Below are 16,441 nucleotides of genomic sequence, written 5' to 3' on the forward strand. Positions count from 1 at the left end.
TCTACCAATTTACAAAAAATAAAAAATAAAAAAGTCATACAGATTCTTTTTCACCTCTAGCACACATAATACTAACAATTACTTTAAAGCACTTAAAACGTTAGCACCTACTTGAGTGAAAAGGGCTCGAATGATCGGAATCAAAAACGCTGCAAACATCCGTGGTACTAGAAGCGCCGGAAGCAGGCGGAGGTGTTAACGGTGTTCTTGGAGAATTCGGTGCAGACGCTGTACTTTCTGTTTCACTTTCGGGGATCCTACTGTAACTGATTTTCCTGGGCTCCTGCTGCAGAGGTGTGGGATGTCTCATGGTACCTGGTCTTGGGTTTGATGGACGAACACCAGGAGATTTTAGGGGATAGCTATATTTTTTTGGCTGTAGACATATCAAAAGAAACACAATATTTACAACACACAGAAAGGAAGGCTTTTCTCTATATGCCTGGTAAAACTCAACTAGTATCTAGGAAAACCATAAAGAAGTTATATAATGATTAAAATCCAAGTGTCCAAGTTAAAATATTAACATCCCATTTCCATAAAGCCTTGGCTATCTAAAATATTAGGCAATGAATTTCTTTAAATAGCTGAGTCTTAGTCCTAAAAATACCAGAGTATTTATCATCTTAATATTTTTGAATGGAAATCTAAGATATGCTGTAGATTTCTCTGGCTTTTTAAACAGATCCTGTTGAACTAATTTAACCTTGCTGGAAAAGCCAGGATCGTTGCTATGAACTATGATACCTTACAATGCTGTGATGCGGTGATGTTGGAATCGCTTGAGTTATTTACAAATGCATTAAATTGCTTCAGTTTTCACCTGTGTGCGTGTATGTTAGTTTTATGAAATTTCCTTACAGAGTACTATTAGCAAGCTCTTTGGAGCAAAGACTATATAGCTATTTCTAATTTGCTGTTTTTAATACATCTTTTAAAAAACCATTTTAGGCCTTGAGAAATTTTCTTGGGAGGTAACTGCATAACCTTTAGTTCACAGATACTTTGAAGTTTATCTTGGTTACTAAGGAAGCCGTTTATATTTACTCCTTGATTTTTTACGTTCTTGTGAACAAGACAGATTATATTCAGATTAGTGAGGTGACGATACTGTACGTAAAACTGGCCAGGCACTAAAAACAATGGAAACTGTACTTTGCCCCCAAAAATGTCTTTAGCCAGACTTGTTATTTTTATGGCTAATGATTCATGGTTAAAAGTTTTCATAAGTCATTACTTTAGAAAAAAAGTCATAAATGCATATATTTATTATAAGTGAATTAGTATAATCAAATTTCCTGCCCTTAAAATAAATCTCGAATAACATTTTTGTTTTAAAAAAACTTATATATTTGCCCAATTTCTTCATCTATCAGAATTTATTCAGATTAATAATAATGCTCACTTATTTGCAATCGATTGGGATATTCCTGAGCATACGTGTTAAGCGTTTATTCATTACTTTTATCTATCACATGTACACTTCATCCCTGAATGCCCTCGTGGAAAACTAATCTGTATAACACATATGGTAGTGATGACATCACCAGACACAGATAACTGCAAAAAATACATAAATATTAAAGAAATATAAATATGTGATTGCTTACAAATCTTGGGAGAGGCTTAGGGTTTCGTGGTTCTATTTCTAGGGATTTGTTGAAAAGATAATCTGTAAATTCTTTTTCCATGCTATTTCCCATTGGATTCAAATTTTCAAAGAACCTCTAAAATAAATGCAAAGAAATAAACATTAATATTAAATATTTTAAATGCAGGTTGAAATTCACAAAAGTAACTTAAGAAAACATTTAACAACATAAGAAAACTTAAGTTATTTTTAGCTTTATTTTCCTTTATATCCTCTATGAAATAAACCTGCCTTTCATCGGCCGGTTTGTAAACTTAATTAGAAAGATGTATCCTCAAATCATTCAACTTACTTTGATATCTGATTCTACTCGTAAACAATAAGGCTGATTTTGGTATTGCTGGATCTCTCCTGTTATTTCTGCTACTTTCCTCCTTTTGCTAAAGTTTATAAGCTCTTTTCCATGCCTTTTTAGGACCTCAGGGTTGCCTTCTTCTGTTTTCAAGATATTAGTTAGATAAATTCCTAGAAGATATAATGAAATTATTTCAAGGATAAAAAAGGAACCAGCTAGTTCTTTTTCTTCGTCAGTAATTGTAGGCATATTACACTGTACTATCTCAATCACCATAACCAAAGATTTAAGGCAGATTTCCATTTGATGAAAAACTAGCTAAATATCAAGAAAATACAAGTATCAAATTCTTCTGTGACACTTAAGTTTTATAAATACGCGAGAAAAAGGGAGACAAGGTTTAACAAAATTTAAGAGCTGTATCAGGAAGAATAACCAATTCTCCATACCTCCAAAACCATATGGTATTTGACATAAGTCACTGTGCTGTGAAGGAACTTTGAACATAACCTGTCACTTAATAACACACATTTCTGGCCAAAGGGGAAAATGTTAAATTCAAAGGATCATATTTTCTGCTATTCCAAGGCTGTTAGGAGTTGTAATTCTGAGGTAGTACTGTTTGGATAGGCTTACTCGCGGGAATGTGGAAGGATCTGCAAGCCTATCAAACACAGCACTGCACAGAGTTTGTCTGTTCTGGTCCTCAGTACTTCTAGAATTAGTGGCGATCTCATAATTGAGCTCCTATTTCCACATCACTGCAGCTTGGACACCGGAGGAGGAGGAGAAGGACCCAAATAACAGGCACTTTTGTTCTCTACACGGCCCTCTGGTGCCAGGAGCACCTTAGTTCCTTTCTGTTCTAGCATAAAGGTTCTGGGGCCGACCCTGCTGCCTCTACTTGTGTGGTCTCGGACGAGTTGCTTAGCTTCTATGTGCCTTGGTTTTCTCATCTGTAAAATGAGGACAGCAGGTAGCTTTGAGAAATAAATGAGTAAATTGGTGTCCAGGCTCAGAACAGGGCCCGACAAAAGTAAATGCTTCGTTAGCTATGGTTGTGATCGCTGACGCTACTGTTGCTAGTCTCGGCCTGTTCTCTCAAGCTGCTGCCTTCTCCCCTGAAGCACGGACTGTGCGGCTTTGGGGAAAGAGAAGGGTGTGTATGAACATCTGAGTTCCTTCCCCCAGCACACAGACTCCCCCGAGTCTCTGCTGTCCGCCCAGCACTGCGTTAGGTACTGCAGAGACAGAGACGAACGAGACACACAGTCCCTGATCTCAAGGAGTTCCGAGCTCTGAATGTGCGCTGCAGGACAACTCGGTAAGTACCGCACGTACGAGGCGATGAGAGCGCAAAGGCGTGCCTGACTCCGCCTCGGGCCAGTGGGAATAGAGAAAGCATCACAGATGAAGTGACGTTTACAGTAAATCTCAAAAAATGAAGTGAAGCGTAATGAATGAGATGGAAGGGCATTCTAAGCAAAGCGGCAAGGCGTCCGAAGCCGCTGGTCTGTGCCGAAGCCTGGAAGGCATCCTCAGAGACAGCATGTTGTGTAGTACGGCTAGACCGGAGGGTCTGGGGTGGGGGGGGAGAGTGCAGGGCGTGAGGACAGACACAGGCAGGGGCTTCAGAGTCCCGGTCTCCCTCGCTACGGGCTGTGCGCCAGGGAAGGAGCAGAATGAACAAAACGGGCACTTTCGTTCTAATCACAGTTTCGTGGTTCTAAAGGCTTTTGTGATAGAGGCATATTTTCAAATACTAGAATATGTGGCCACATTCTTGAAAAGAATAAATGACTCAAACTCAGTGAACAAGTCAGCAATAATGAAACACGATAAACATCAATGCCTGTTTGGTTCTAAAAAGTATCCAGTTTAAGTGCATTTGTTGGCTATTTCGTAGCACCTAGGCTACTCTTGATTATCCATTCCTAAGACAAAGGTACCATGCGTTCTAACATGCACAGGCTTTTCATTTGCCACATCTGCCTGTCACTTGGCTCTTTTACTTGCAGCGGTTATATTCTCCCCACGACACTATGTCGCATGATGCACTCAGCTCAACGTTCTGTCTGGCAAACACATCCATACAGTACACATATTTCAGGGCAGTTGGGATCAACTTTCCATACTGGTCACACATTGATGGCCCAACTGGGAAGAGTTTGTGGGTAGCAGCACCTGGATTGGATCACGAAGAGTCTTTTTTTAAAGAGCTTAATTTTTATTCATAGTTAGAAGATTGTTAGCATCTTTGCATTCTAGAAGGAATACTCTGGCTGTACTATGAAGCCAAATGGGTTAGAAGGAGTTAAGATTAGAAGCAGGATGAATGTAGTCCTGGTGAGCTGATGATGGCTGTCTTAGGGTCTATAGGGATAGAGTGACGTGTACACATATTTAAGGGGTAGACTCCACGACAACTGATTAACTGGTCTGGGCAAAGGGCAGGGATGGGGTGGGTGGGAAGGAAGACTCAGCTTTGTGTTTGGCTGACTGAATGGGCGGTGGTATAATGACAGCCACTGGGAACAAGGATAATCAGTTATGGGACGTTTTATCTGTTGAAAGTATACTTGAATGAAGTTGTGAAAATGCTTACAAGTGGCATTTTGGGAGAGCTCAGGACAGAATCTTGAAATTATTTTATAACATATTAATGGCTTGTTAAAAGGAGAACAAATGATCAAAGAGGTGGTATCCAAATTTTGTTGATCATATGTGACCATCAGTAAAAAAATGTTTAAGCATGGATCCTCTCTCTCTCTCTCTCTGAGTAAAAACTGTAGTACCAATGTATGCATAGACCTGAATATTATACACAGTTAAAGGTTACTTTTTTCAGTAGATCATTTTACATACCCTGCTCTGGTAGCAGCCGTGTGGGGAGAGGGAAAGCAGAGCATTATGACATGAACAACGAAGAGGGGTAAGGTTTCATGTTGTTGCCGATGCCTTTTCCAGCCTTTCTAGGAAAAAGTGGCTGTTCAGGGTTCTGGGGTCATACTTCAACTGATACATTTCTGTGATGCGATATTACATTTATTACATGGTAATATAATTTATTTTTCTGTTCTTTCAAGAGAGCTTATTAAGGGTAAGACTATGTTTTATTTGTCTCTTGATTCTTGGCACCTATTCCTGGGCTTGGTGTTCAACAATGTTTCTGAATGAATAAAAAGAAGCACATTATTTCAGAATAGAAGGGAAAGCATTTGAAGAATAGCTCAGGATGCAAGAGACATACAGTCAATCCTAAAATGGCAGGAAACAAGAGTGGAGAGGAAGCAGAATGACAAGAAAGAGAAGGAGGACACAAGAACAGAACAAAGCCAATGCTACAGACTTGGATGTTTGTGCCGAGAGGTGAGGCCTAACTGAAGAAGAATCTACATCCTGTTACCTTAGAGGAGATGTTAGTCTGACTCTATATCCATTTATAATGAGTAGAACACTTTGGTTTATGGAGAAAAACTGAGATACAGACTCACAGTCTAGGAAAGCCTCGGCAGGAGAAGTTACCTGACTTTTGTTCTGTAAATGGTGTAGCGCCAACAAAAGCCTGAATGAGAATTCTGGCAAGATGACAGACGAAGTAAAAGTGTCAGATACTATCCCTGACCCTCCCATACAGGGCGAAAAAATCCAAAAACCCAGTCCCCAGAATTAGGGATAAGAATCTGGAAGGAGTTTCTACAAGCTACCACAGAGACAAGACAGAATTAGGAAGCAGCAAGAACATCTGGCTCTACCCTCTGGTCAGAACCACAAAAGGCTGTGTGGCTAACCCCAGGAACTGGGGAACAACAAAGATCTTCCTAGAGCAGGAGAACTGACCTTGAAACAGAAGAGGCTCAATAACCAGGAAGATAAGCAGAAATGGGGAGGAAGGCTGGCAGGCGGGTTGTCGGCACCTATCAAACTAGCCACGAGTTTGTGTTCACTCAGCAGATCGCACGGCCGACCTTAAAACACAGTGGAATCATACTCTAAACACAGGTCTGAAACTTTTTTTTTTCACTCAACAACATGTTATGAGGATCAGTTATGTTAGTTCATACGTCTGTGAGAGAGTACTTTAGAGAGTTCAGCTTGTGTGAATAAATGCTCACCAATCAGGGTGATGGGGTAGCAGGGGCCACACAGGGAGCTGGGTGAACAGGCCCTGAAGTTTCTTTTCACCTCTCACAAGCGGTGACCTATCACAAGTAGTGTGACCATAAGCTCAGTGAGCACACGGAGGGACTACGTATTTTTCACTTTTTCTACACACCTGACATAGTCCTTGACACTTCACAGGTACTCAAGAAATACTGTTGACAGACTGAACGAAACGAATATCAGGCCTACCCAGGTCCTCCCGTGTACGAACTAGCACCACAGTCACCATACTTCAAATACATAGACTTTGACGCATCTGCTTCAATTCTCTTTTAGTAAACTATTTTTAAATTATTCTTTAACTCCTTATCAAAACTGTCTTTACACTCTTTCCTTTATGAACTGTGGAAGGTCTGTGTGTCTTCTGTAGTGCCCAGACAGGTATAACACTTCTCACTTACAAGATCTTATGTAAGATACATTCCATTTTAAAAATTAAATCTGACTGAATCTGTACTTAAAAAAAAAAAAGATTTTATTGATTTGAGAGAGAGAGAGAGCATGAACTGGGGGACAGGGCAGAGGGACAAGCAGGTTCCCCACCGAGCAGAGAGCCCAACATGGGGCTTGGTCCCAGGACCTTGGGATCATGACCTGAGCTGAAGGCAGATGCTTAATTGCTGAGCCACCCAGGCGCCCTGAACCTGTACTTTAATAATTAAAAAAAAATGTTTTACCAGGAAGAGAAAATAAATGAACTGAATAGTTTTTCCAAGAATGTAGGTAGGAGGGCAAAAAGTTCTCAGGAAAAAAATAAATAATGATAAAAAGTAATATATGATAGAGAAAACAAGAGAAGAGAGTAATTACGTTTAAGATTTTATCTTTTTGAAGTAAAAAGCAGAGTAAAACAAGTAAAAATAGAAATGGGAAACATATTGCAAATAGGAACAATTTAAAAAATAATGTTTTTGTAGATATAACTGACTACTAGTATTTTTTAAATAATGAAATGAGACAAGTGTGTAGCAGAAAACAGAAATAGAAAAAAATTAAGGAAGAAATGAAAATGTTACTAAAAAATTATATCCTACAAAAGATTCCAGGCCCAGATGGTTTTTCTGTTGGCCTATTTCAAAGTTTAAGGCTAGATCACTTCATGATATTCCAGAATAGAGTTAAATGGAAAGCTACTGAACTCATGTTACAAAGTCAATATAATAACAAAAGCTGATAAATCTAGCACAAAGAAAAATCACAGACCAATCCTGTTTATGTAGATGGATATAAAAATCCTAAATAAAATGATAATGAACAGAATTCGTGTGTACACTTAAAAGATCAATCTACTATAAATAAGGTTTAATATTAGTAAATAGGAAAGTTCAGCATTAGTAAACCTATAATTTTAATTTGCTAAGCAAGAAAAATTATTTTTCCCTCACTAAGATGACAAACTATTATAAAAGTAAATGTATTTGCTAACAAAAAGAAGAGAACTACGAAAAAAACTTTAACATAATAAAAAGCATCTTCAAGCAAATAGCAGAATTACACCTATTCCCACTGAAACTAAAATTAAAACAGAGCTACTTATTTTTATCATTATTGTTAATCTTTGTTTGGGAAGGTATGACCAATGCTATAAAGCCTAACACAGAAATAAGATCAAAGGAAGAGACACAATCAAATATTTAGAAAATCCAAGGAAATAAAAAATTCTTAGAATTAAGGGTAATTATTAAAAAATGAATACCATTCACAACCAAAAGTACCTAGGAAAATGTGAAGTATCATAAATGTTCTTTCCAAATTAATGGATAGACTGTTCCAACTGTATTTATCACCCTCCCCCATTATAAAGTTGAGACAAAATTGGCAAAGAAAATACTGAAGTGGCATTGAAAAACCAACTTTGTCATATATGAACACACTATAAAGCAATGTTTCGCAGCCTTGGGCATTACTGACCTTCTGGACTGGATAATTCTTTGTTGTTAGGGGCTGTCCTGTGCATTGTAGGATGTTAGCAACATTCCTGCCTTCTACCCACTAGAAGTCTCTAGCACCTCCCAATTAGAACAACAACAAATGTCTCCAGACATTGCTAAATATTATTCCCTGGGGGGCAAAAATTGCTCCTCGTTGAGAATCACAAATTATAAAGTGCCAATCATTAAAAATTGGGGCACTAGTGTAAGAAATTAATGGGAAACAATATTTATTAAAGAAAGAGGTACCATATATAAATGGGGATAAAGAAAATTACTCAATAAACCTGGGTCAACAAATAAACAACTTGGTGGAGAAATAAATTTGAAGATTTCATATGATATCTAAAAGAGACTTTGATTAAAGAGTTAAATATAATTTTAAAGGCCATATCATAAAGCAAGAAGAAAATATGACTGCAATATTAAATTACTAGACTGGAAGAATTTTCTAAGGTTAGAAACAATAGAAATCATAATGGGAAAGATGGACAGATTATACAATTTAAAAATACTGTATATCAAAGAATAGAAATAAAAAGGCAGATTAATAGAATATCTAGCTTGAGAAATTCCCAGCTAGATATAAATATCTAGCTAGATTGGTTATCTAGCTCAAAAAATATTCTCAAATACAGACAAAAGGTATAAATATGAAGATATTGATTATAACATTATTTAGGAAAGCAAAAAAGCTGGAAACTATGTATCTAGTTGTAGAGCAATAAACTGACATACCAACTTTATGGACTATTATGTAGCCATTACAAATGATATTATGAAGACTAATAAGACATCACAACATATTTAGATACAGTAAGTTAAAGAAGTAAATTATGTGTACATGTCATATAATTATGACTATATATAATGCACATAGCAAAAAAGATGAGAAGTAAAGACAAGTGGTTGGTTGTAAAGTCTGAACAAAAACTATGGGAAAGTATGATATGTTAATTGAAAAAATATCAGGAGGTAACAATGTTATGTGCAGCATAACTTAAAGCTTTATGGAAAATACATAGCTGTAGATGAGGAAAAGGCTAGGAGTAAATATACCGCATATTAAAAAACCTAAACCAAAATATGTGTGATAGAGATCGTTAAACATTCAGAGGAAGAGTCATCAGAGCATATATACAAACAGAAAAGAAACCAGTTGTGAAAGAGATATTGAAGCTACGAAATACAGGAAATCCAATGATGGAATCAGATAGAGGAATCTACATGAAGGGTGAAGGTTCAGATGGTGCTTGCTTCAGTCTTAAAAGGAAGGAAAGGGTACTTTCTTCCTCTGGCGCAGAAGGGTAAGAAAAAAGGGTAAAGCTTTGATGTGCAGAAGGTGTGGGTTCAAAGATGCACGTGCTAAGACTTTTAGCGATGTGAAACTGTTACAAGGAAGAGGATTAGAAATATAGACGGGTATGGCCATACATCTTCTGTAGAGTGTTTGGTTTATTAAAATTCAACAAAAAAGATTTCTATGAATATAAAAACACAAATGAGCTTTTATATGATATCAAATGGCTGCCCACGATGGAAATACAAACTGGAATGTATACATTGCATCCAATGATCTTCAGAAGTCCTAACAGAGTAAAATTCTACGGTGATTCAGGTGCTAATCATTTACTAAATAAGTATTTTCTGCTGGTATATTACACATATGTAGATTCAGTCATTCAATGAAATAAGTGTCTTGTTTTATCCAGAAACACAATAAAAATTCAAGAAATGCTCACCAAAGAAAGGCACGCACGGTGGATTAATAGACCTGAGTTTTGCCAAATATTTCTTATAGTGATCTTCACTTAATTCATGAGCTTCTTCTAAAATTTTCTTTTGGCGACTTGGTATTTGCTACAATAAAAAAAATAATATTTAGGAAGCGTAAGTTTACAAAAGGAATCGCAGATTTTGCCCCCAAATGCCAGGCTAAGAGTAGCCCAAACACAACAGTATCAGTTTGCTAAGAATGATGATAACTGTTTCAAAGACACTATCTTCATCGATCCTAGAAGTTAGGGTGTGTGTGTGTGTGTGTGTGTGTGTGTGTGTGTGAGAGAGAGAGAGAGAGAGAGAGAGGGAGAGAGAAATCTAGTTTACCTTGCAGTTCTTTACACAGTTACGAGAGCATTTAATTGTATGTTATATACAAATAAAGTGCTGAGAGGTTTTTCATCTTCTAACCTAGCCCAGGACCTGTGAATGCATTTTAACGAGAATGCCTAATTTAAAAAAGTGCAACCAATTGAATACAAAATTTAGACTATTCCATCTTTTAAACTGTTACTGAAAAGACATATGAGGCACTTTAAAAATTAAAGAACACGATTATTAAAATCCTGATTCTTCATTTAAAAAACACTTACACAAACCTACCTCAAATGTGTGGTCTAGTCTGTAAACAGGTGAGGAGTTCATAGCACTGACAACCTCAAGGACACCGTTGAAGTTGTTCAGCTCTTGAAAGACTTGTAGAATCTCAATTATTCGACTCACCACAGCTACTCTTTCTTCTAAGTTTTCAGTTTCTACAATACATCTGGGAATCAAAGACAAACAATGAATTAAATGTGTAGTTTCCCCAACAAAGGTATGATTTAAGGAATTTAGTAAATAAAACAATGTAGAGTGGGGGGATGGTTACAGAGCAACTATAGAGAATATATACTCAGAATGACGGGTAAATAGTAAGAGACTGGATGATAAGGAGTGCCTACAGTCGGGAATGCTGCCCTTCACTATTTTTCACATTGAAACAGCAAAACAGTCAATCACTTTCCTACTCTGTTAGAATTAACTGATGAGCCTAACATCTTGTTGAATGTATGCTTGGTCTTTGGGATGTGGGTGTGTTCTAGGGGAATTTATTCTGGAACTCAAAAATTCTGTGCTTCCTGTTCATCTAATTGCAAGATTTTAGAGATTAACGTTTTTTTCTTTGACATACAGAAATAATTAGCTACATTTCTAGGAGCTGCTCTTCAGAAAAGCATTGAAATGTTAAAAAGTCAAAGTATTTTACCATAATCAAGAATAAAAATTTTTAAATTACTCAGGAAGATAAAAAAGTCAAAAACATTTTACATTTAAATACCAAGAACCCTTGGAAGGTACGAAATTCCAGTAAACAGCTAAAAGGAAGTGTACTATGCTCAAAAAGAGGAAACTCCTCCATGAGCATTTACTAATATTTGAGAGAATTCTTTAATTTACCAATCACCCAGACAGGAAAAAGGCATTTTAAACTTGGGTTTTAATAATGTAATATTAAACAACTTATAATCTAAGAAAAAACAGAATGGAAGAATAAATATAAATCAATATTAAACATTTTTTAAAATGTAAAGGTGAAAATTACATTATTCTCCAATGAGGGTAACCTGCCACCAAGAAAAAAAACTATGGTAAAACTATCAAAATAAATTTGCCTGTCATCAAATTAAGCATAACATGTTTACATGTTTAAAGCAGCTGGATCTCTACAAATACGTCATCTGCTGGCTAACTAGTTAGCTGGACATTTAAAAAGGTACAAGTATAACATATTTACATCTTTTATTTAACTATTTCAGTTGATATTACCTAGGTAGACAGACTGAGATCACCTGTGCAGTTTTTGTAAAAGCCAGGTAAGTCTGGGGTGACTTATCCATAGGTGACTCCAGTTCTAACGTACACGCAGCACAGCAAACAAACAAGAACCCCCCACACTGAAAAGGCCAACACTAGAACCCTTTGCACCGTTGGCGGGAATGCAAACTGGTGCAGCTACTATGGAAAACAGCATGCAGGTTCCTCAAAAATTAAAAATAGAACTATCACATGATCAATCCTCCAATTCCACTTTTGGTTATTCAAAAGTACTGAAGTCAGGGTCTCGAAGAGATATTAGCACTCCATGTTCGTTGCAGGGTTTGTTCACAACAGCCGCGATGTGGGAACAATTCAGATGCCCCTCTACGGATGAATGGATAAAGAAAAGGTGGTCTACGCACATGACAGAATATTACTCAGCCTTAAAAAAGAAGAAAATCCTACAATATGTGACCACACTGATGAACACCTAAGACGTTATTCTAAGTGAAATAAGGCAGTCACAGAAAGACGAACACTGCATGATTCTGCACACATGAGGTATCTAAGATAGTCCAAATTATAGAAGCATAGGACGGTGATTGCCAAGAGCTACGGGAAGCAGAAAATAGGGAGTTGCCAACCAGCATGTATAAAATTTCAGTTACGCAGATGAATAAATTCTAGAGAGCCACTGTACATTATGCCTATAAATTTAAAATAGCGTATTATACATTGAAAAAATTTGTTAAGAGGGTACTTCTCATGTTACGTGCTCTTACAACAACTTAAAAAAATAAGAAAAAGGAAAAAGTGCAGGAAATGGCCTTCTCTTCGGTCATCTGTTAAAAAAATAAGAAATGAAAATAGTCTGTCTTATCGGTTGTTTCCTCTTTACAGACATAAATTTTAATTATTATGATAGAAAGGTCTTGTCTGCATACTTAAGTATAGTTACTTAATTTGATAATGAAGAAATCAGGAAGCAACATTGAGAGGGCAAATTCTAAAGTTTTACTTTTTTTTTTTTTTAAGATTTTTAAATTTTATTTTAGAGGGAGCAAGAGAGCAGGAGGGTGGCAGAGGGAGAGGGAGAGAGACTCTCAAGCAGACTCCCTGCTGAGAATGGAGCCCGACGTGGGGCTTGAACTCACAACCCTGAGATCATGACCTGAGCTGAAATCAAGAGTCGGACACTTAAAGGACTGGGCCACCCAGGTGCTTCTCAAGTTTTACTTTTTAGAGGTTAAGAGATAATAACATAAAAGAACGCAAGTGACCTGGAAGGCTTATTTCTCTTTAGGAATTGCTTTCAAGTTTTTATCCACGTTCTAGCTTAGGTTCCAGTCATTCCCTATAATTCTAGTATGATCCGTGGAAACCTCACATCACACTTCTAAATATTAGTCAACTAATCATATTGTATTTACTCAGAAAAAAATATGGCCAATATATAAAATGCCACTCTGTAGCCCCAACTATAAAATTGCATTGAGATTCTGGACTGCCGCTATCACAATGTAAGCAGCTCTGCTTACCCACTCCTCAGTGAAACTGGTGAAAATTATACATATATAAAAAATATAATGTAATATATATATAAACACCCCCTCCACATTTAAAGTCTCTGGAAATGGCCCTGAGAGCAAATGGCAAATGAAGAAACATACATTTAAGAAAATCTGCAAAAATTCAGTAAGGGAGGCAAGAGTTCATGGCATTGGAACCAAACCCGCCCCTCCTTCCTCCAGAGACCCTCTTTCGGTGGAGGGGAAGAGTCTACTGCAAGAACTGCAGCCAGAACTCAGGCCTCCCTCTCCACCTGGCTCCCAGCTGGAGGGGTTTCTTCTCCGGGGGAACAGGACTTCAGCATTTCTCATCTAGTCCCCAGCTGCCCGGTGGCTGAGGCTAAATTCCTGCTGAGCGCAGCGGAGGAGTGGGGACTCCCTTCTTCTGCCAAACTCCTACATGGAGCACAGGCTCTCCCTAGAATGACAGTTTTTCCCCGGTTCCCGAGGCAGTGGTTCCATGCCAGGAGAGGTGAGCAAAGAGGACCTCGCACATCACCCCCAACCACGCATTCGGCTCCTAGAGCAGGAATGTTCAGAGAGGCCCGCCATCAGCCTGAGCCCAAGAGGCCAGGCTCAAACAGCTTCCACTCTCGTCACTTGCAACCAACTGTGGGAAGTTTGAACCTAAGTGCTCTCGAGAACAATGAAGGAAGGTTGTGGTGAAGACGATAGGGAGATTCACGGATCTAACTGCCTAGACTGTCGGTCGACTAGTTTGCAGGAGAGAACCAGGGAAAAAGAGCTGGAAGGAGTCGTCCTGGGGTTAGAACAAACGTCAAGAAACCTAAGAAACCATTCCTTAACAGGAGTCACGACTGGATTGGATTAGTCTGTAGAGCAATTTATCCCATTAGGGAAATTGTTGAAAACACTAGAGCAATCAGCCGGCAGTTAGTGGAGTTTAACAGCTGGGTGTGGTCAAGAAAGTCGCCAAAGAAATCCCTATACTGCTGCCTTCTTGGGGTGACTGTGGACTTACCCAAATCTGTACCTCTCAGAAGAGGAACTTCTCAGCTTAACATCTCAGTGTGGAGGGAGTTGGGGGGATAAGGCCTCATTTAAATAATCCAGCTGATCACTAAATAAACAAGCAATAACCATAACAAACTCTGGGGGGGGGCACCCACAAGTTGCTACAATGTATTATCTAAAATGTCAAGTTTCCAACAAAGAATTAGGAGGCATGGAAAGCAACAAGTACAGTGGTCCCGCCCCATCTGCGGTTTTATTTCCCAGTTTCGGTTGCCCACAGCCAGCCCTGTCCTGCAGACGGTCCTCCTCTTGAGGTGCGGTAAGAAGGTCATTAGCAGCCTACGGCCACGTCACATTGCCTGGGCATTCACGTCACTTCACCTCACCGTGTAGGCATTTTATCATCTCACATCATCACAAGAAGGGTGAGTACAGTACAGGAAGATATTTAGAGAGAGAGAGAAACCACATTCACATACTTTTATTATAGTCTATTGTTATAACTGTTCTATGTTATTAGTTATTGTTATTAATCTCTTACTGGGCTTAATTTATAAATTAAACTTTATCATAGGTATGTATGTATAGGAAAAAGACCTAGGATACATAGGGTTCGGTACTACCCATGGTTTCAGGCATCCACTGGGGGCCTTGGAACACATCCTCCGCAGATAAGGGGGAACTACTGTATGACCCACTCACGGAAAAAAAAAGCAGGGAACAGTAACTGCCTGTGAGAAGGACACAGATTTAACAGAAAAAGATTTCAAAGTAGTCATTATGAATATGTTCACAGAACTAAAGGAAAGAAAGCATGATTTTAAAAGTACAGGAAGACAGGATAACAATGTGCAGCACAGAATATCATAAAAGACACAGCAATGATGAAAGGAACCAAATGGAAACTCTGAAATTAAAAAATACGACAGTTAAATAATTTACTAAGGGGGCTTAATAGTACATTTGAATTGGCACAAGAAATAATTAGTTAATTTGAAGATAGGCCTATCGTTCAAAGATGAAGGCAAAATAAAGATTTTCCCAGATAAACACAGAATCAGTTGCTAGCAAACCCACCATACGAGAAATACTAAAGCAGGTTCTTTGGGCTGACAGTGAGGAACCCCAGATGGTAACACAAATCCACAAAAACGAAGAGCAGCGGTAACAGTAAATCTGTGAATTTTGAAATCTGTAAATATGAGACACTGTAAGTGCATATTTTTTTCTCACTGCTTAACTGATTTAAAAAGCAACTGTATAAAATAATGTGTATGTAATGAAATGTTGGACCTATAAGATATATCTATGTAATATATTGCCAGTAACTATACAGAGGAGATGGGTGAGAGCAAAGCTTTAAGGGGCTAAGAAAATAATAACAAATGGTAAAGCAACAACTGTTACAATATATTATTAGATTTGCATCATTATTATATGTAATACATATTACAATTATACCACAAAAAAGGGAGACAGGGACTAGAGCTCTGTAGGAGGAACATTTCCATCTCTCCCTGGAATTAAGCTAGTATAAATCTGAAGTGGATTCTGATAAGATGTAGATGGTAAACCTTAAAGCATTCACTAAACAAACCCTCAAAAAATCATTAATAAAATAAAAATGCTACATTAGAAAACTATTCACTCAGTGCAAAGGAGGGGAGGAACAGAAAAGAACATGAGACATATAAAGATAGAACTGCATTTAAAATCATAATCGCTGACTGCTAGGAAATGTAAGAATGTCAGTAATACTTACTTCTCAAACCACAGAGTGAGGTTAGTGGTATGCCGGATCATTTTTAGAAGATTAGGAGAATTAATTTCTTTGTCTTCTTTTGTCCACACACTTCCAACTAATTCTGATGGCTGTACAGCTCTAAAATCAAGACATAATTCTACATGATACTTTTCCCTCTAGCATGCTGTTTTATTAAGTAAATGAGGTAAATAAAACTAAACTCCCATCTAAGCCTTCTTTTTACACCAACAGAAAGGTTTATGAAGACAAGGTATAACAAAAGTTTATAATTAAGGGTATTTTTCTATAGATTAAAAAATATTTTTATGCATGTACCTGTATATTTATTACTTTATAGTAGCATTTTGCCTTGGGCAACATTGGGATTTTTTCATAATATCTTTCCCAGCACTTATAAATACTATTTAATGAATTAGGGTGGCAATGTAATTCGGGGTAGTTCTTTTTAAATAATGATATAATAATCAGTTCATTGAGGATATAGTAATCACTGCAATTCATAAATCTTTTTTT

General features: G+C 37.6%; 1 protein-coding gene across 2 annotated transcripts in view; it reads right to left on the bottom strand.

Moving 5' to 3' along the window:
* Positions 1-16,441, bottom strand: part of SOS1 (SOS Ras/Rac guanine nucleotide exchange factor 1) — a 140,647-nt gene that overhangs the window by 12,927 nt on the left and 111,279 nt on the right. For both annotated transcript variants that reach the window (XM_040623134.1, XM_040623133.1), the window contains exons 15-20: positions 15,926-16,045; positions 10,424-10,586; positions 9,784-9,901; positions 1,944-2,116; positions 1,611-1,727; positions 112-376 (exon numbers count right to left, since the gene is read on the bottom strand). In XM_040623134.1, the coding sequence (XP_040479068.1) occupies positions 112-376; positions 1,611-1,727; positions 1,944-2,116; positions 9,784-9,901; positions 10,424-10,586; positions 15,926-16,045 (956 nt within the window). The remainder of the gene's footprint in view (positions 1-111; positions 377-1,610; positions 1,728-1,943; positions 2,117-9,783; positions 9,902-10,423; positions 10,587-15,925; positions 16,046-16,441) is intronic.

The sequence above is a fragment of the Ursus maritimus genome, unplaced genomic scaffold (genome assembly GCF_017311325.1).
Source record: "Ursus maritimus isolate PB19 unplaced genomic scaffold, ASM1731132v1 scaffold_6, whole genome shotgun sequence".
Lineage (NCBI taxonomy): Eukaryota > Metazoa > Chordata > Mammalia > Carnivora > Ursidae > Ursus > Ursus maritimus.